This window comes from Geotrypetes seraphini, chromosome 7 (assembly GCF_902459505.1).
Source record: "Geotrypetes seraphini chromosome 7, aGeoSer1.1, whole genome shotgun sequence".
In the NCBI taxonomy this organism is placed as follows: domain Eukaryota; kingdom Metazoa; phylum Chordata; class Amphibia; order Gymnophiona; family Dermophiidae; genus Geotrypetes; species Geotrypetes seraphini.
Window position 1 is genome coordinate 139,608,894 of NC_047090.1, and position 20,560 is coordinate 139,629,453.

Here is a 20,560-nt window from a genome sequence, read left to right on the forward strand (position 1 = left end):
CCGGTAGACTCACAATCTATCTAATGTACCTGGGGCTATGGAGGACTGAGTGGCTTGCCCAGGGTCACAAGGAGCAGCGCTGGATTTGAACCCACAACCCCAGGGTGCTGAGGCTGTAGCTCCAACCACTGCGCCATACGCTCCTCGTTCCATTTGTCTCTTTAAAGGTGATGCTTCATGTAGGAAAGCTCCCTCCCTCTCCTTTTTCTTTAACCTCTTGAAGTGCTATTGTGCAGCACACAACAGCCAAAGGACTAGTCTTCAGTGGCTTTTGTGCCTGAATTGTCTGACCTAGACAACAAATTTCTACTACCCTGTCTCCTACACAGAGATGATAGTGCTGGAGAATAATGCATCTCTGTTCAAATCAAGGCCAATGTAGTACTGATAATCTCTTACTGGAGCTCCTATGGCTGATCATTAGGCTGACGTGTACAGAACATTCTTAAAATTTAAACTTCACTAATTTTAGATTTTTTTTAGTAATGCAGCACTAACCTGCACAGCACTTAGCCGGGAAAAGGGAGTGGGGTTCCAATAATCTGATGTTAAAAAGGAACCATTTCAGTATACTACTTTTGGATGGTGGATAGTGGACAGAATTAGTAGAAATTGTGCCAGTTTGACGTCATTACATTTTACTGACAGGAATGGCATACTTAAGAACCAACCTTGTGACATATAACCTTGTGACATATAACCTTGTGACATATAATCTGCTAAATTTATTTATAGGGGATAGCATCTCCCTTGTGGATATAGTTTAGCTGAAAGGGAATATCCATCAAGATAAACCATTTTTGTATTATTTATGTTTGGGCAATTCCGTCTTTAGAGGTGATACAGAGGGCAACACATTAAAATGTCAGCCAATTGTATTTTATATGTAAAAAAAATTCCTCTCTTAAATCTAGGCAAATCATTGCAAACATTTGAAAAAGCCCTAACATCTAGCAATATTTATTTATTTAAAAATTTATATACCGCATACAACTATGCAGTTTCCATAATACATACATCGCTAAGAAATCCAGCATAATTACAATTTTTTCTTTATCCTAGCAGTGATCTCGTGGCCCCAGAATCTCCAATTCAATTGAAACAATCTTCTTTTGGGATAAATCATTAGTGGCCTGCACTAGCAAATATCCACGTTTGCCCTTATTTTATATCCTCTCCAACTCACTTGGTTCAATCAGTACAAAAGTAGTCAAACCAGAATTACATACCAAAGCTGTTTCCTTAAGATAGCAATTGTGGGTAACAAATCCAGCAACTAGATGTCACTGTTGTACAATGACTGGCTTCTTCCACCACAGTTGTCAACACTATTTCCATAATGTCTTTGGCTGCTCAGGTTGAGTTGGGGGGGGGGGGGGGAACAGAAACTTAGCCTAAAATCAAACCTAAGACCCTCTGCATGACAGTACTTGCCGCTATCAGTCTAGTCTAGTTTAAAAATATAGCTAGATAAACCAACACATTTAAAGTGGCCAATAGACCATACCAAAAATGCATCCTTGGGGTCAAAGGCCAGACTTAAGACAGGAGCCTCATGTCCTCGCAAAGTCTTCTGCTGACTGCTGTCATCCACTTGCACAATTTTCACCAAAAAATCACTGAAGATAAAAAAAAGTTCAGCATACACAATTACATATCTCATAAATCATGATCTTTTCATCATTATGTAAAATCTTGATGAGAGACAAGTCATATCAATATATTCCTAAAGTGAAAAAGCCACCAAGCAATTAGAGTAACGGGCTAAGAGCAAGGGCTCAAAAAGCACAGTTACTTACCATAACAGGTGTTATCCAGGGACAGCAGGCAGATATTCTCACTGATGGGTGACATCACCGACGGAGCCCCAGTACAGACACTTCAAGAACTTGAACAAGTTCTCGACAGCCCACACCGCACATGCGCGAGTGCCTTCCCACCCGACGTAGGTGCACGGTCCCTCAGTTAAGATAAGCCAACTAAGAAGCCAACCTAGGGAGGTGGGTGGGTTGTGAGAATATCTACCTGCTGTCCCTGGATAACACCTGTTACAGTAAGTAACTGTGCTTTATCCCAGGACAAGCAGGCAACATATTCTCACTGATGGGTGACCTCCAAGCTAACAGAGATGGGATGGTGGGAGAGTTGGCCAAATAAAATACAATTGAAATACAATAGTGAGAAGTGAAGGAATGCACTGAGGACCAGGTGGCATCTGTACAGAGTTCCTTAAAGATATAGCTGTAAGGAAAACAACAAAAGCTGCCAGAAACGAACTCAGGGACTGGGACACGATATCCCCCTGCCAGGCCAGTCTGAGTAAAGCAGAACAAGAGGTAGGCAATCAGCCAGAAGAAAATGGTTCTCATGAATATAGGATACCAAACTGGGTTGAATCAAAAGAAAAGGTTTGGATAAAATCGCTGCGGCTTTGACCGGTGAAACAAGGAGGACAAAAAACCACTTATAGTCCAAAGTATACAAAGCAAGAGCTCTCGTCGGAAAAACGAGGTGCAGGAAACAACACAGACAGAAGAACTGACTGAGTGAGATAAAATTAGTAGAAGAGACTGTGGACATGAACACAGAATCACCTTGGTAAGATGAAAGACTGGTAAGGATGAATCTGCTAGCATTGAATGAAAACTCACCGACCCTTCTGGCAGAGGTGAGAGACATAAGGAAAACCCATTATCCAGGATGCATGGCAGTCGAAAGACCCTGAGGCTGCAGATTACTTATACGAGCCCCCCATGCAGAAAAAAGATGCATCAGGCATGATGACCATGCAAGAAGGGGACAAAGAAAAAAGGGAATCTCCAGACAGACTAGAGGAGATCAATCATAAGAGAAGCAACTGCAGATCAAAGATATACATGCTTTGAGAGATAAGCCCTCATCTGCTACCACTGGAAACAAAAGACCACTGAGGAGTACAAGAATGTAGTCTGACCCGTGGCATAACAGAAACAGGAGAAGCGGCATAACAGAAACAGGAGAAGCCCTGTTGCTCAAAAGAATCATCATGTGTCTGGCAGGAAAGGATTGAAAAAAGAAAAAACTGCGGACCCAGACGGATGAGAGATTGAAAGCAATCTGAAAGAAGAAACACTCTCCGAAGAGTGCTGTCAAGGAGTAGCCCAATGACAGGAATTCGGGTATGGAAATTGAAATCTAAAGAAAATGAGATGGTTGAGAAAAGCATCTGAACCATTTCCCTGGAAAAAACAACAGGGAAAAACCGGATTTTGGGTTGGTTTTTTTTTTTTTAAAGGAAAGAATGAGAAGGCCCTGTAATCTAATAGATGTGGCCAGCACAATTAGACGGCTCCTGAAGAATCTGGGAGCAAATACCAGTTGAAGAGAAAAAACCTATACTGGCAAGTTGAACGGCTGAAAAGAACTGAAAAGCATAGCTGGAAAGCCGTAGGAATGGGAGCATGCGGCGGCTGCCTGGAAAACCAGGAAGCAGAGCCATGAGGTCTGAGATCCAGAAAAAAACAGGCGTCCCGTGTTCTTGGAAAGTAAGAGAAAGAAGGGATGAGATGCCCTAATTCCAGGAATCAAAGAGAACCTTTCAAGGAGAATCAGCAAGAGAAAACAGGAAGGACTGCATAAGATCCCACGGAGACTCTCAAGAGAAAACAGAGTTGGAGTGCAGGGTGAACACATGAAGTGTGTAAAACCTGCCATATGAATAAAACTCAGAGAGCCTAGGCTCGTAGGAGTACATGAAGAACTGAAGAGACAGCCTCCATGAAAGTGAAGACTGCTACACAGATGTGACCAGAGAAACTCACCTGGTCCTTTGTGCGGAGGAAACATGTCCCAGCACGGTCCTGAGAACACCAAAAAATGTTCTCCAAATCAGGCATATTCAATAACCTGTCCTGGTGAGTGAAGATAAAGCAATGTTACTTACCATAACAGTTGTTATCCAGGGACAGCAGGCAGCTATTCTCACTAGTGGGTGATGTCATCCGACAGAGCCCCGATACGGACGTCTCACAAGCATACTTGCTTGCAGAAACTCAGAAGTTTTGAGATGCCCGCACCGCGCATGCGCCAGTGCCTTCCCACCCGATGGTCCGGGCGTGTCTCCTCAGTTCAGGTAGCTAGCAGAGAAGCCAACCCAGGGGAGGTGAGTGGGACGTAAAGCACAGTTACTTACCGTAACAGGTGTTATCCAGGGACAGCAGGCATATATTCTCACATGTGGGTGACGTCATCTACGGAGCCCCAGCGCGGACAGCTTTTCAAGCAAACTTGATTGAAGTTTCAAGTTTGCTATGCTGCACCACGCATGTGCATGCCTTCTTGCCCACTAGAGGGCGCATCCCCACCTCGTGGTCCTCAGTTCCATATCCAGCAAAGAAGCCATCCCCGGGGAGGAGGGCGGGTTGTGAGAATATATGCCTGCTGTCCCTGGATAAAGCAATGTTACTTACCGTAACAGTTGTTATCCAGGGACAGCAGGCAGCTATTCTCACTAGTGGGTGATGTCATCCGACAGAGCCCCGATACGGACATCTTGCAAGCATGTCTTGCTTGAAGAAACTCAGAAGTTTCGAGATGCCCGCACCGCGCATGCGCCAGTGCCTTCCCGCCCGATGGTCCGGGCGTGTCTCCTCAGTTCAGGTAGCTAGCAGAGAAGCCAACCCAGGGGAGGTGGGTGGGACGTGAGAATAGCTGCCTGCTGTCCCTGGATAACAACTGTTACGGTAAGTAACATTGCTTTATCCCAGGACAAGCAGGCAGGTATTCTCACTAGTGGGTGACCTCCAAGCTAACCTCAATGGGATGGTTGGAGAGTTGGCAACTTAAGAGAATAAATTTTGTAACACTGTTTGGCCAAACTGTCCATCCCGTCTGGAGAAAGTATCCAGACAATAATGAGAGGTGAATGTATGAACCGAGGACCAAGTGGCAGCCTTACAAATCTCCTCAATCGGTGTCGATCTGAGGAAGGCTACAGAGGCTGCCATTGCTCTGACCTTATGGGCTGTGACCTTACAGGGAAGGGGTAATCCAGCCTGGGCATAGCAGAAAGAGATACAAGCCGCCATCCAGTTGGAGATGGTGCGCTTCGATACAGGTCGTCCCAACTTGTTTGGATCAAAGGAGACGAAAAGTTGAGGAGCAGTTCTGTGTGGTTTGGTGCGATCCAAGTAGAAAGCCAAAGCACGTTTACAGTCCAGAGTGTGAAGAGCTGATTCTCCAGGATGAGAATGAGGCTTTGGAAAGAACACTGGAAGCACAATGGATTGGTTGAGGTGAAATTCAGAGACCACTTTAGGCAGGAATTTCGGGTGAGTGCGGAGGACCACCTTGTCATGATGGAATACTGTGAAAGGTGGGTCCGCCACCAAGGCCTGAAGCTCACTGACCCTGCGAGCAGATGTGAGGGCCACCAGAAAAACCACTTTCCAAGTGAGAAACTTTAGTGGAGCCTTGCTCAGAGGCTCAAAAGGAGGTTTCATAAGCTGAGAAAGGACAACATTTAGATCCCAAACCACTGGAGGCGGTTTGAGAGGAGGATTGACATGAAAAAGTCCTTTCATAAATCTGGAAACCACAGGATGAGAGGAGAGAGGATTCCCTTGTAGAGGCTGATGGAAAGCCGCAATAGCACTCAGGTGGACTCGTATAGATGTCGACTTGAGACCAGACTGAGACAGATGTAAAAGATAGTCCAAAACAGAGGATAGGGAGGCTCGCTGAGGCTCCTTAGAATTGGAAATACACCATGAAGAAAATCTAGTCCATTTTTGGGAGTAGCATTGACGAGTAGCAGGCTTCCTGGAAGCCTCCAAGACATCCCTCACCGCCTGGGAAAACTGGTGCAGAGTTACGTTGAGAGGAACCAAGCTGTCAGGTGGAGAGACTGCAGGTTGGGATGAAGCAGAGACCCCTGATGCTGAGTAAGGAGTGAAGGAAACACTGGAAGTAGGCACAGTTCCCTGCTGCTGAGTTGAAGTAGAAGGGAGAACCAAGGTTGCCTGGGCCACCGAGGAGCTATCAGAATCATGGTGGCATGGTCGGACTTCAGCTTGACCAGAGTCCTTTGAATGAGAGGGAATGGCGGAAACACATACAGAAAGCGATTCCCCCAATCCAGCAGAAAAGCATCTGCCTCGAGGCGATGAGGAGCGTAGATCCTGGAGCAAAACTGAGGCAGCTTGAAATTGTGGGGAGCCGCAAAGAGGTCTATCTGAGGCGTTCCCCACTGAGCAAAGATCTGATGAAGGGGCTTGGAGTGGAGTGTCCATTCGTGAGGCTGGAGAAGACGACTCAGTTTGTCTGCCAAGACATTGTCCTTCCCCTGAATGTAGACAGCTTTGAGGAAGGTGTTGTGGCGAACCGCCCAATCCCAGACTCTGAGAGCTTCCTGGCAGAGGGAGGCCGAGCCCGTCCCCCTTGCTTGTTGACATAATACATGGCGACCTGATTGTCGGTGCAAATGAGGACCACCATGTCGTGAAGCAGATGTTGAAAAGCTTGAAGAGCATTGAAGATGGCTCTGAGCTCCAGAAGATTGATTTGATGGAGTCGGTCCGCACAGGTCCAGAATCCCTGAGTGCGAAGCCCATCCAGATGAGCCCCCCAGGCATAGGTCGAGGAATCGGTAGTGAGAACCTTCTGATGAGGAGGAGTGTGAAACAGCAAACCTCTGGATAGATTCGAAGAGGTCATCCACCAAAGTAGAGACTGCCGAAGAGCAGGAGTGACTATGATGTGTCGAGTCAACGGGTCTGACACTTGAGTCCATTGAGAAGCTAGGGTCCACTGAGGAATTCTGAGATGGAGCCTGGCAAAGGGCGTCACTTGAACTGTAGAGGCCATGTGGCCCAGGAGGACCATCATGAGTCTCGCTGAGATGGACTGGCGAGAAGAAACAGACTGGCAGAGACGAAGAAGAGCATCCATGCGCTGAGGAGGAAGGAATGCTCGAAGCTGGATGGTGTCCAGTACCGCCCCGATGAAGGGAAGGGACTGGGTAGGATGCAGATGAGATTTGGGAAAATTGATCTCGAAGCCTAGGCTCTGCAGGAAGCAGATCGTGGTCAAGGTCGCCGAAATGACCCTTGGAGCTGACGGGGCCTTGATGAGCCAGTCGTCGAGGTATGGAAATACCTGAAGACCCTTGTTCCGGAGTGCAGCGGCCACCACCACCAGACACTTCGTGAAGACTCTGGGAGACGAGGACAGGCCGAATGGAAGCACTCGATACTGCAGATGTAGATATCCCACCCGAAATCTGAGGAACTTGCGGGAGGCCGGATGAATGGGAATGTGAGTGTAGGCCTCCTTGAGATCCAGAGAACATAACCAGTCGTTCTGCTCGAGGAGAGGGTAGAGAGAAGCAAGTGTCAGCATGCGAAACCTCTCCTTGACTAGGAATTTGTTGAGGGCCCTGAGGTCCAAAATGGGTCGCAGGTCGCCCGTCTTCTTTGGAACAAGGAAGTACCGGGAGTAAAACCCCTGGTTCAGTTGGTCCGTCGGGACCGGCTCCACGGCACGAAGCCAGAGCAAAGCCTGAGCTTCCTGGAGAAGAAGGGCGGTCTGAGTCAAGTTGGAAGGATACTCTCTTGGAGGGTGGTCCGGAGGGACCCGATGGAAATGAAGAGAGTATCCTTCCTTGATGATAGTAAGGACCCAGAGGTCAGTTGTTATGGCCTCCCAGCGATGATAAAAATGATGGAGGCGCCCTCCGATGGGAAAAACAGGGGGAGGCAGAACAAGGTTGGTTATGCCCTCGACGAGACAGTCAAAAAGGCTGAGTGGTCTTAGGGACAGCAGGCGATTGAGACTTAGGCTGACCCTTTTGGGGAGGCTGACGCTTCGCCAGTTGCCTCGCAAGAGGAGTTTGCCTCGGCTGATAACGCCTCTGATAAATCAACGGCGGACGAGAAGGTCAAGACTGCTGAGGCTTCGGTTTCGGCCGAAGGATAGATTGGAAGGACTTTTCGTGGTCAGACAACTTCTTCGTGACAGTCTCGATGGATTCGTCAAAAAGATCCGCCCCAGCACACGGGACGTTTGCCAGGCGGTCCTGAAGATTCGGGTCCATATCAATGGTCCGCAACCAGGCCAACCGGCGCATCGCCACCGAGCAGGCCGCCGCTCGGGCGGAGAGCTCGAACGCATCATAGGCAGATTGCATTAACTGAAGCCGAAGTTGGGACAGCGAAGCAACCACTTCCTCAAACTCAAACCTAGCCTGGGATTCGATGTACGGTGTGAACTTCCGAAGCACAGGTAGAAAAAATTCCAAGTAGGCTGCAAAGTGGAAATTGTAATTCAGGACTCGAGACGCCATCATCGAATTCTGATAGATGCGTCGACCAAACTTATCCATGGTTCTGCCCTCGCGGCCCAGAGGCACTGAAGCATAGACCTGGCCAGGATGAGACCGCTTGAGCGAGGATTCGACCAGGAGGGACTGGTGAGAAAGCTGAGGACCCTCGAAGCCTTTATGATGCACCGTGCGGTACCGCGCATCCAATTTGCCAGGGACCGCAGGGATAGAGTAAGGAGACTCGAAGCATCGCATGAAGGTCTGGTCGAGGAGCTTGTGCAGGGGAAGCCGCAAGGACTCTGCCGGAGGACGAGGCAAGTGCATGGTATCGAGGTACTCTTTGGAATATCGAGACCCAGCATCGAGAGTAATGTCCATGTCATCCGCCATCTGCCTGAGGAACAATGAAAAGGACAGTTGGTCTGCCGTCGCCGGTCTGCGAGACGGACTAGAAGAAGAAGAGGCTTCAGGCTCCAGAGAGGCCTGCGAGCAACAGGACGAGTAGAAAACCTCGGTGTCCTCGAACTCCGGGCCCGGAGGAGGAGACCCAGTCGAAGCCGCATACCCCAACCGAGGCAATTTCTTCTGAGGCGAAACGGTCGAGTGTCGAGAGGAATGCTTCGAAGAATGTCTGGATCGATGCCCCTCCCGATGCCTGAAAGGGGATCGAGCCCGTCTGTGAGAAACTGGGTCAGACGCCTCCAAGGAGCAGATTGGACTCGATGCCGTCGATCGCAGAGGCGGCGCCTCCCCCTTCGCCGCCCAGGTTTGATAGGGGGTTCAGAAGAATTCGTCCTGCTTCCTGCTATGCCCAGGACTGGGTGGCCCCGAAGGTGGACGCCATACTGAGTCATGGGGCGGAGTAATCGGTTCCAAGGGAGGTAGGTCACTAAACGAGGCTTTTCTCGAGGGAATGGGCTCCAAGGGAGGCATATCACTAAGGGAGGCCCTCCTCGAGGGAATCGGTTCCAAAGGAGGTACAGTGCTAATGGAGGACCTCCTCGAGGACCCGGACACCGCTCGCCGCTCCTCCTCGCCGAGCAACGATGTCGTGCGGCGAGGAGGAGGAGGAGGGGGCGGTCCGCCCCTCGAAGCCGAAGCTGGAAGGTCACCCTGGATGGTGGCAATCAGCCGAGGCCCCATGGTCTGCATGAGCTCCACGAACTGAGCCTCCAGGATGGACCGCAACGAAGCCGATATGGAGGGATCCGCACCAAAAGGGGGCCCTTCCGCACGGTCTCCGCGCTCCTTGGGTGCTGCGTGCTTCTGCTTGCCAGTCTTCGGCACCTTTAGCACCACTGGTGGAACAGTCGGGGTCAATACCTGCTCCGAGGAGACGGATGAAGGCACCGGCGCCGACGTCGGGGCCGAAACCGGTGTGAACGATGCCGGCTTCAGGAGGCCCGAAACAGCCGGGGAGGCAGAGGGCTTCGCCGAAGGAGTCGAAGCACCCGTCGATGTCTAAGCTGCAGGATCCGATGAAGCTTCCATCTTGAACATGGACTCCCACAGCAGACAGCGACGCTTAAACGCTCTCGCCATCAGAGTGGAGCAAGGCCGGCACGATTTCGGGAAGTGATCCGGTCCCAGACACTGTAAGCAGCGTCGATGAGGGTCCGTGAGCGAAATCGCGCGCTGGCACTTGCTACACTTTTTAAAACCGGTAATCGGCCGGGACATAGGCCGGAAAAGCTCCGCCGCAAGGTCGAAGGCGCGGGGCCCCAGCCACGCGGCCGACCCGGTATCGGAAGGAAAAATTTTTTTTTTTTTTTTTTTTAAAAAAGAAATCAAAGAAAGAAATAAATGCACAGGAGAGCCAAAAGAACTCAACCCGCGGCAAAAAAGAGATTCAATGGGCGCAAATTGAAGATAGACTTCTCAGCTCCGCGGAAGAAAAAGAACTGAGGAGACACGTCCGGAGCATCGGGCGGGAAGGCACTGGCGCATGCGCGGTGCGGGCATCTCAAAACTTCTGAGTTTCTTCAAGCAAGACATGCTTGCAAGATGTCTGTATCGGGGCTCTGTCGGATGACATCACCCACTAGTGAGAATACCTGCCTGCTTGTCCTGGGATAAATAGGCGCTGCAAAGTGAAGCCCACGGGCTGCGGCCTGGCGGCCTGCCCCAGCAGTCGAACAGAAGAAAGAAAATTTTTTTTTTATAACTAGAAATAAAACAACACAGCGATTCGTGAAGAAAATAAACACAAACTGCGAAGAGAGAAGGCACGAAGAAAGAAAGTTAAATGCAGAGAGTCAAAGACGGACTTCTTGGCTCTGCGGAAAACTGAGAACTGAGGAGCCTCGCTCTGCGCTGGGCGGGAAGGCACTCACGCATGAGCGGTGCAGTCGACTCGAAACTTCTAATTTCTACAAGCAAATCTGCTTGCGAGGCTTCTGCATCCAGGCTCCATCGGTGACGTCACCCATATGTGAGAATAGGCTGCTTGCTTTCCTGGGATAAACCTCTTTATCAAATTATGGCCACTATCTACACTTTCAGGGAGCCTAAGACCAACCCCTTGTTCAAACCAACCTGCACAAGATCCAAGATCTTCAATACAGAGGAGCACATGGCAATAACTTGCCACACACAGACATAGGATAAAGAGGTCACAGTCTTTCTAGAACATAATAGAGTAGCTATGACCTAGACGGAATATCCTGTTTTTCTCACCTTATCAAAAGCCAGGCCATAAGATACAACAGATATGTATCTAGATCAGCCCCTGAACCAACAGATCTTTCACCAGCGCCAACACTGGAGAGGATCCTATACTCACCTTAATAAAATCCTTGTACCAGGGTCATCTTGGCCATTCCAAAACCAACAATACAGTGGCCACGGTAACAAGATGGAAAAACAACCTGACTTGAAGTCACAGCTGAACTAACGCGTCTATCCCTAATGATCTCTTTGATGGAAAATCCTTGGAACCATTGCATTCTTAGCTGGTGCCATGAGATCTATTACTAGAATCTCCCATTACGGGGTCGGGGTGGCCTTAATCTTTCTGTCTCTTTCCTCCTATCTGCTCTTTCCCTGCTGTGGCTATGCGTCGGTCGCTTGACATTGGGACACCAATGGTAGGAAGCGCTGAGCGGGTGGCTTGTGTAATGCGGCGCTGCAGGCCGTGAGTCTGAACGGTGGTTTGTCTGATGAGAGACCGTTGCTTACTTTGTGGTGGCGCCCCCGTACAGCTGCTTCGATTCTTCTGTTTTTTCTTTTTCTCTCCCCTGGCTTCTGGTATACTTTCTCGATTTTCTGCCTCCTTTTCCTTTTCTACATCTTCCTATGGCTTCCCGCTTGGTATTGGGGATCTGTTTGCCCTGTTTCCTGCTTTTTCTTGTCTTCCTGGCCATGGAGGTATTCACTGACTGAGCCTTCCCATTCAGTGGCTCGGTTGCTAACCTCCCTTGCGGCTGCACTGTAGATCCCCCTGGTCGGGCACCTTGGATCCCTTCTGCGCTGTTTTATTCTATCCTGCTCCCTTATTTTTTGGGTCTGGGTTTCTGTGTGTGGGGAGGGATGGGTATGTGAGTTGGTGCGGTCAAGGGTCCGCTCCCCACCCTTGTACTGGTTGATCTCCTTTCACCTGTTTGGGGGTTCTCAACAGTTCTTGGACTCTTATTGCATTACAACTTTGTGATGTTCTACTGATTCTGTGCATTGTTATCCAGCAGCCTCTGTTTGTTTGTTCTTATTAGCCTGTTACATTATCTCATATTATCAGTTTTGACCCTTCTTCTCTCATGGGATTTTGTATGGGGGGGCAGGGCCAGGAGTACTGGGGACTCTCTTTCACATTTCAGATGGGAGGAGTTTTCTGTTGGGACGCTGGGAGGGAGGGCTGGGGGGGGCTTGGAAGGGGCTGCCGGGGGGGGTCTAGTTGAGGTTGATGTGGGGATGTTGATGGTTTGGAGGCTTCTCTGGGGAAGGGGTAGTTCCCTATCCTTGATTCACTGTATAAGGACTAGGTACGGAGACGGGAGGAGTGTTTGTTAAGGATCCGTGGGATCTTTTCCATTATTTCTGTGCCTCGGGTTAGGAAGAGAGGCTGGGGGGTTGAGAGCTGTAGTCCTTTTTGGAATGGGGCACTGGAAGGTTAGGGGAAGACTTTCCAGGGAGAGGGGGGGGGGTTGGGAGTATGTTTGTGGTCTGGATGTGGATGAATGTGGGGTGGCTGGATCAACAGTGGGGTAGGGGGGTAGGATTTTGCAGAAGAGAGACTGGAGGTGCTGTCTGGGCACTGCTATTCTCTGGCGCCGAGCCTGGCTGGGAGGCTTGGTCTCTAGTCTGTTTTTCCTTTTTTACCTCTTGGGCACAGTGGTGGTTGTTTTTGCTGAGTAGTTATGGTTAACTTGACTGTACTCACTCTTAATGTGGATGGTGTACACTCTCCTATCAAGCGCAAGAAAATCCTTACCTGGCTTCGGAAACATCAGGTTGACATCCTACAGGAAATGCATCTGACCAGTGTGGAACATGAGAAGCTGCGCAGGGAATGGGTGGGAGATGTGAGCTACTCCTCTTATAATGGTAAGCAACGTGGGGTGGCTATTCTGGTCCATAAACAGGTCCCTCTATGCATTCACAAGACCATTCAAGACAAGGAAGGTCACTACATAATTGTTTTGGGAGAGCTTTGGGGTTCTCAGCTCCTTTTTTGTAATATTTACGCCCCGAATGTCTATAGTCACAGCTTTTACTCTGGACTGTTGGGCCTGATAGCGCAATACCCTACATACCAATTGATTGTGGGGGGCAATTTTAATGTTACAGCTAATCCCAGTATAGATTGTTCTCCTGCCGGGCCGCTACCCCGAAATTCCACCCGTATGGGGGTCAATTTTTTGTGTGACCACCTGGCGGTGGTGGATGCGTGGAGGACTCTCCACCCCTTTGACAGGGAATATACGTTCTATTCTAATCCACATTCTATGTATTCCCGACTGGATTATGTCTTAGTATCTTCCTCGATTTTGCCCCGGGTGGATAAAGTTACTATCGAAGAAGCCTCGCTTTCGAATCACTCGGCGGTGGTGCTGGTTCTGAGAATTACAGAAAAGGAGGGGGATAAAACTTGGAGGTTTCCCACTGCTCTATATTCTGATAAGGATTTCCGGGCATATTTACGCGCTTGCTGGCTGGAGAACGACTCGCACAATAATACTCCTGATGCAGACCCGGAGGTGTTTTGGGATGCTTCCAAGGCAGTATTGCGGGGTCACATCATCCAATATGTTGCCACTAAAAGGAAACAGCAGGGGGAGAAACTTATCGCTCTTTCGGAACAACTGGCAGCACTGCGACGGCGGCATCGGGTTGGACTTCTGAAGGAGGACGGTCAGCAAATTAAATCTCTTCGTCTTCAGATTGATGAGATATTTTCTATCAGAAATTTCGTCTTTATCAATGGGGGGGGTAAAGCAGGCAAACTCCTCGCAAATTTGGTACGGCCTTTTCGGAAAAAACAAATCATTAAATTGGTAAAGAATGCTTGGGGCGAGTGTTTCATTCAGGAAGCGCAAATACAAGACCAATTTGTGGAATTTTATAGCGCCCTCTATGCGCGGAGGGACTTCACAGAGGCAGAAAGGGATCACTTTTTTCGAGGCATGCAGGTGAGGCCCAGGTGGCGCAGCTGAATGCTCCTATCTCTTTGGAGGAAATACGACAGGGGATTAAGAAGTTAAACTTACAAAATCCCCAGGACCGGATGGGTTCGGCCCTGAATACTATAAACTCTTGCCGGATCTTTTGGCTCAGCCTCTGGAGCGCTATTTCAACTTTCTTTCTATCTCTGCTTTAGGTATGCGTAGTAACCTAGCTCATATCACATTGCTCCCAAAGCTGGGGAAGGATCCTATGCAAGTGGGCTCCTATCGACCGATTTCGTTACTCAATCAAGATGTTAAGCTGATGGCCTCTATCATGGCAACCAGGCTGAATTGTTTTTTACCCCAGCTCATTGCGGGTGACCAAGTGGGATTTGTCCCCCAACGGTACGCATCTATGAATCTCCTTAAGGCGATGACAGCACTCCATGAGCACAGGGGAGGTGGTGGCACCTTGGCGATCGTTGGTCTTGACATGGAGAAGGCCTTTGACAGTATTTCTTGGGAGTATCTATTTTGGGTTCTGCAGGAGTTTGGTCTGGATGGGACTTTTCTCACTTGGATCGAGGCTCTATATACCTCTCCACAGGCTCGGCTTATTATCAACGGGGGGCTTTCGCCTTCTTTTCCGTTGTGCCAGGGGATGCGACAGGGGTGTCCCCTCTCTCCCTTGTTATTTGTCTTGGCTCTCGAACCGCTTGCCATTAAGATCCGATCTAGTCCTGAGCTGCGCGGTATTCTTCTTGGAAGTGCAGAATGTCGTATTACCTTGTTTGCGGATGACATTTTGCTGTTTTTGGACCGAACACCCCTTCATTTACCGGTAGTGTTGAGTTTAGTGGCTGAGTTTGGCACCCTATCAGGCCTTCGGGTGAACTGTAAAAAGTCTGAATTACTGCCTCTGATGGGATTAGGCAGGGAGCCCTGGCACGATGGGTTGCAGATCCCTCCGGTGAGCAAGCCGATGCGCTATCTGGGCATCTATTTGCATGTGGACCCAGGGGTGATGTACAAGTGTAATGTCTTGGCTGCTATTAGCAAAATACAAGCCCTCTGTTCTGCTTGGCGGGATCTCCCGTTGTCCTTGTTGGGAAGGGCTGCCCTGATTAAAATGATCTTTTTACCTAAATTATTATATCCTTTACAAACGGTTCCCTTTTGGGTACTTCAACGTGACATTCGGAAAATTCGTTCACTTTTCTCTGCCTTTTTGTGGAGTCATCGGCCGGCATGCATTGCCTATGCAAAGTTATCCCTTTCTAAGCGGGAGGGGGGTCTGGGTCTTCCGGACGTCCGAGCATATAATGTGGCGGCTCTTATGCGATTTGTTCAAGAGGGTGACTGGGGTAGCCCGATTTTCTCCTACGGGGTGGATGGCGGATTGGTGTGCACCCTTTACTTTTCTGAATCTTTTGCATATGCCCAGAGGTACAGGGGGAACCCTATCTTCTAAATTGCGGTTTTTGCGCCCTTTCTGCCTGGCCTGGAGATGGTGGCGTAGGAAGCAGGCTCGCTCCCCGCTAGCATCTCCTTTTTTGCAACTCCTGGGTAATCCTAGTTTTCCTCTGGGCTTGAGTCGATCACCATTTGCCACATGGGCCTCTACTCTTTTTCATATGGTGGACGGGGATACGGGGGCTTTTTTCTCGTTCGCTCAATTTTAGCAACAATGGGACATTCCCCATCAACATTTCTTTGCCTATTTACAAGCACGACATTATTATCAGAGTATTCATCAATGGTTTGGGGAGGACTGGACTTGTGGATCTTTAGCTGAGTACCTCTTCAGAGTACCGGTGTCCCTGGGATCCCTTTCAGTCTGGTACAAGGTGGTTCTGTCCTCTGCTGCCAGCGGGTCCCTAGATGTTTTACGCAACAGGTGGAATAGGGACCTTGCGGCACAGTATAGCCCCGAATCTTTTCTGGACCTTTTTCATACTCCGTATGCCTTTATGAAATCTGCACCTGGCAGGAGACCCAATTTAAAATCTTACATAGGGCTTACATCACTAAAGATCAGGGAGCCCGTATGGGCTTATGGGAGGAGTCTTTGTGCAGCAGATGTAGGGGGGCCCCTGGGACTATACTGCATTCCTTTTTAGAATGTCCTGAATTGTCTATCTGGAACTCCTCTTTTGTGCAGCTTCAACTGGTCTTGCAACATGATATTGAATGGGACTACAGAACATTGCTCCTTGGGGATCAGATCCTGTTGGAGGACCAGGGTTTCACGATACATTACATTACATTACAGATTTCTATTCCGCCATTACCTTTCGGTTCAAAGCAGATTACAAAAAGAGTTATGGAAGAAGGGTTACAACGTTAGATCAGAGAAGGTTTCCAAGAGAGGGAAAAGTAGGATCTGGGGTTAGGGAGGGGATGGTAAGAGGGGGGTTAAGCTTTATCATGGTATTAAGCTTTATTAAGGGATTTCTTGAAGAGTATAGTTTTTATTTCCTTTCTGAACATCTTGTAGTCTGGGGTTGTTGTCAATAGGTTGGAGACTTGGTTGTCTATCTTCGCTGCCTGAGTGGCCAGTAGTCCGTTGTATAGTTTTTTTCCATTTTACTTCTTTGATTGGGGGGTCAAGTGAATGGGGTGTGTGTTTTTCTATGCCTGGTAGAGGTGGTTTGGATGAGGCGGTCGTTTAGGTAGGTTGGGCTGTCTCCATTTATAGTTTTAAATAGTATACAGTAGAATTTAAATTGTATTCTTTCCTGGATTGGAAGCCAATGAGTATTGATGAATGCCTCAGTAACGTGATCATGTTTTTTCAATGAATAGACGAGTCTCAGAGCTGTATTCTGAATTGTCTGTAGTTGTTTAATCATTATTGCAGGGCAGCGGTGCTTCATATACCTGTCTCTACTGGCGGTTCGGAGAACTATTCTGCACTACTGGACTCAGGAGGACTCTATTCCTTTGACTTACTGAATCAACCAGATGATCAAATTGGCTCGCTTTGAACTATGCTACCATGCTCACTCAACTAACCCTGAGGTGCTGGCATACCTGGCCTTATGGAGGGTGTTTTTGCAGTTGCCTCTGGTCTCTCGGAATGGGATGGGGGGAGGGGGGAGTGTGACTGCGGTGTGTTTTTGTATTGAGTGTGTTTGTTTGTATGGGTGTTATTGTCTGGTGGGTGTGCTTTCTCTCTCTGGTTGGTATTGGGGGGGGGGGGGATGTCCTGTTTTATGGGGAAACGAAAATGGTGCCGACATGAGAGACTGACTGTTTTTGTTTCTTGGACAGTTCTGCAGTGTCATGTTGTATATTCTTTTATTGGTGCGGCTTGTTATTCTCTTTCCCTGATTGCCATTGTTTGCTTATTTTTCTTATGTGGTCTGTTTGTTCCTCTTGTTGACTTACTAATAATAAAAATGATTTTCAAAAAAAAAAAAAAAAAGAATCTCCCATTACTGAAATATGCTCTCAAGAACACCCTTAGTAGACTCCATTATCTTTGATCCAGGAAGTGTCTGTTCAAGTAATCCACCTAGACATCCTCCATTCCAGTTGAATGTGCTGCTGACAGGTGTTTTCACTGCACTAGTGTTTGAGTATAATTATCTCTATTATATCCCTTAAAATCTTCTCTCCCTAAATATATATTTCTGTGTGCTGCAGCATCCCCAAGTCAAGCCTCTAGCCTCCAGGGATTGGACTCATTCCTTGAGTGCTAGAACGCTTTGCCCCAAGTACACATATATGGCCTCTTACCAATTATGAGATAAATCAGACATATAACACTCGATGCAAGAGACTGGATAGCCCCCCCATTTTGCTGTTGGACTGCTCTTTTTCTTGCTGTCTTTTCTTTTTCTCGAAACTACCAGTTGAGACTTGTTTTCAGAGGAGCTCTCAAAGGCCCCCTTCCCAGAAGCGGGGGAGAAGGATCAAGGTACATATCACCACAAGGTGGATAGAAGGGGCTGAGCCTGCCTGGATTTAGCACTCCTAGGCTATCAGGAGTGGCTAAGTTAGTCCAAGTGCCTTCTTTTTTAATCTATAGTCAATGAAGGAGACATCTATCCCAATTAACCTAACTGCTCCAGACCCAGCCAACCATACTGCAGACAATGCATCCCCTACCATCTGTTAGAAACTGAGAAAACTACAGACTTCTGAGATGTTGCAAGGGATACTTATAGGATAATGTCATTAGTTCAGTAGTTCTTGGTCTCGTCTGCTGATAGAAGGCAAACCCACATGTCTGGACTAGTCTAGAGAAACGATTAGGAAGTTGCATTTAACATGTACTATTACAGGGGTTGTGCCAGCTTCCGTTTGCTTAGGGATTCATAAAATCACACATTTCACCAGGGGTGTCTAAACCTTTGCATGTATCTATACTATGTTTGAACAAGGATGCAAGCTCAACACTACAGGCCATAAACAAGTTAATTTCAAGGATTATGAGCTTTCAAAATGCAGAGCTAAGAATTATTTAAAACAGATTGGCACAATATATCACTGAACTGATATGACAAAGATGGAATCTAATAGGAATAACAGGATATGATTCAATAAACTGGCCAAACATATCATTGGGTTGCTTTATAATGAAAAACATACAATAGATGTTTTAATCAAATACTCTTTTGTCCATGAGTAAAAAAGACACCCCAATTTAATGAAATCCTAGTTACCTGGAACCAGCAGCAATTTGTGTACCATCAGCATTAAAGGTAACATGGTTTGCATTTGTAGTGAAACGGGTCAGGATGCCATCTGGGACACCCTCAGGAAATGTATGAATTTGAACCGTGTTGTTTGACACAGCAGTAACCAGTTTTCCATTCTAAATATATGAAGAAAAAATACATGAAGTTAAATATAGCGACGCAAGGATTCTAAATTCCTAATTTAAAAGACTTTGAAATGAACAGACCATGACAACACTGAGTATCTGCCAAGGTGAATTACATAAAGCATTTGTTTTCTCATTATAAAATAATCATTTGTTTAACATAAATGACTAGAGAAAAGAAAACCTAGCTCTGTCAAGAAGCAGAGGAGGGGAAGAAAGTGAGGTTGAAGAGAATAATGCTTAAAAGGTAATAGAGGAAGAAAGATCACTGGAAGGTATAGAAGTGAAAGTGTCTGGAAGAATGGGAAAGAATTTAGGGGAAAAAAGAAGCAAAGAAAACACAAACATATATTGTCCTGGCTGGTAAGGGAAGATTAGGTTCTCAACTCGATAATCTTCTTTCTAGTAAAAAGGAACATGAGTCTTGACCAGTGGTATTTTCCTCTTTAACTGCGAGTTGTGTAGAAGATGTCATCTACCTTTTTTAGCTTCACCTCCTTCCTCAGTGGGCTGTGCTGTAGCTCCTCAGTTTGTCTCAAAAGCAATTGTAAACCACTATGGCCTAGATACACCAAAGTCAGAGATCCTCAAATGATCGTTGCTAAACTAGTTTTGACTGGTTAGCGATGACTGGATTTGCCGACCAGATGCAGAAAATGGCTTACCGCATGGTTTTCTGCAGGATTGCTCATTTTCCAATCTGGCCATGCAAATAGAAACATAGAAATATGATGGCAGATAAAGGCCAAATGGCCCATCTGTCTGCCCATCCACAGTAACCATTATCTCTTTCTCTCTCGGGGAGATCCCACGTGCCTATCCCAGGCCCTTTTCAATTCAGACACAGTCTCTGTCTCCACCACCTTTTTTGGAAGACTGTTCCATGCATCTACCACCCTTTCTGTAAAAAACGTATTTCCTTAGATTACTCCGGAGCCTATCACCTCTTTACTTCATCCTATGCCCTCTCATTGCATTTTCCTTTCAAATTAAAGAGACTCAACTCATGCGCATTTACATTATGTAGGTATTTAAATGTCTCTATCATATCTCCCATCTCCCGCCTTTCCTCCAAAGTATACAGATTGAGATCATAAGTCTGTCCCCATACGCCTTATGATAAAGACCACATATCCTTTTAGTAGCCTTCCTCTGGACCGACTCCATCTTGTTTATATCTTTTTGAAGGTGCGGCCTCCAGAATTGTATACAATATTCTAAATGAGATCTCATCAAAGTCTTATACAGGGGCATCAATACCTCCTTTTTCCTACTAGCCATACCTCTCCTATGCAACCTAGCATCCTTCTAGCTTTCGCCGTCACCTTTTCAACCCGTTTGGCCATCTTAAAGTCATTAATATTGAAATGTCATGTAAACCTGCAAAGCGATTGATGCTCTAACATGGCTACCCAATGCACAAAAAGTGATCGTTTTTAGTGATAAAAAAAAAAAAAGAGAGAGACGCTGATACACCAATACAAAAATATTTATAACATGCTAAAACTTTTTTTTTTTTTTATGAGCACAGATGCTGTGTGTGTGTTACACATGAACAAAAAAAAGAAGAACCCCAGCGCCACCACCACTGATGATAGCCCTCTATGACATCCCTCCCCAATGAACCAGCACCGGAGACTGACACCCCCCCCTTCCCAGTACTAGTAAAAAATCGGCAGCCATGCCAACCTCTCCCACTCCCCCATGTGAGAAAAAAAATTAGCAGGAGAGATGCCCACTCCCTCTGGCCATGCCAACCCACCTACGGGAGAAAAATAAAATTGGCTGGAGGCCCCCCCTGCATCAGGTGCCATCCTCCACTCCCCCCTC

At 47.5% G+C, this 20,560-nt stretch overlaps 1 protein-coding gene across 2 annotated transcripts in view; it reads right to left on the minus strand.

Annotated features, from left to right (window-relative positions):
• The window catches only part of WDHD1 (WD repeat and HMG-box DNA binding protein 1), a 140,645-nt gene that overhangs the window by 75,579 nt on the left and 44,506 nt on the right, over positions 1–20,560 (minus strand). For both annotated transcript variants that reach the window (XR_004540079.1, XM_033951349.1), the window contains exons 5-6: positions 18,570–18,721; positions 1,508–1,619 (exon numbers count right to left, since the gene is read on the minus strand). Coding sequence is in view for 1 of the 2 variants with exons in the window: in XM_033951349.1 (XP_033807240.1) it covers positions 1,508–1,619; positions 18,570–18,721 (264 nt within the window). In the remaining variant the exon portion in view is untranslated. The remainder of the gene's footprint in view (positions 1–1,507; positions 1,620–18,569; positions 18,722–20,560) is intronic.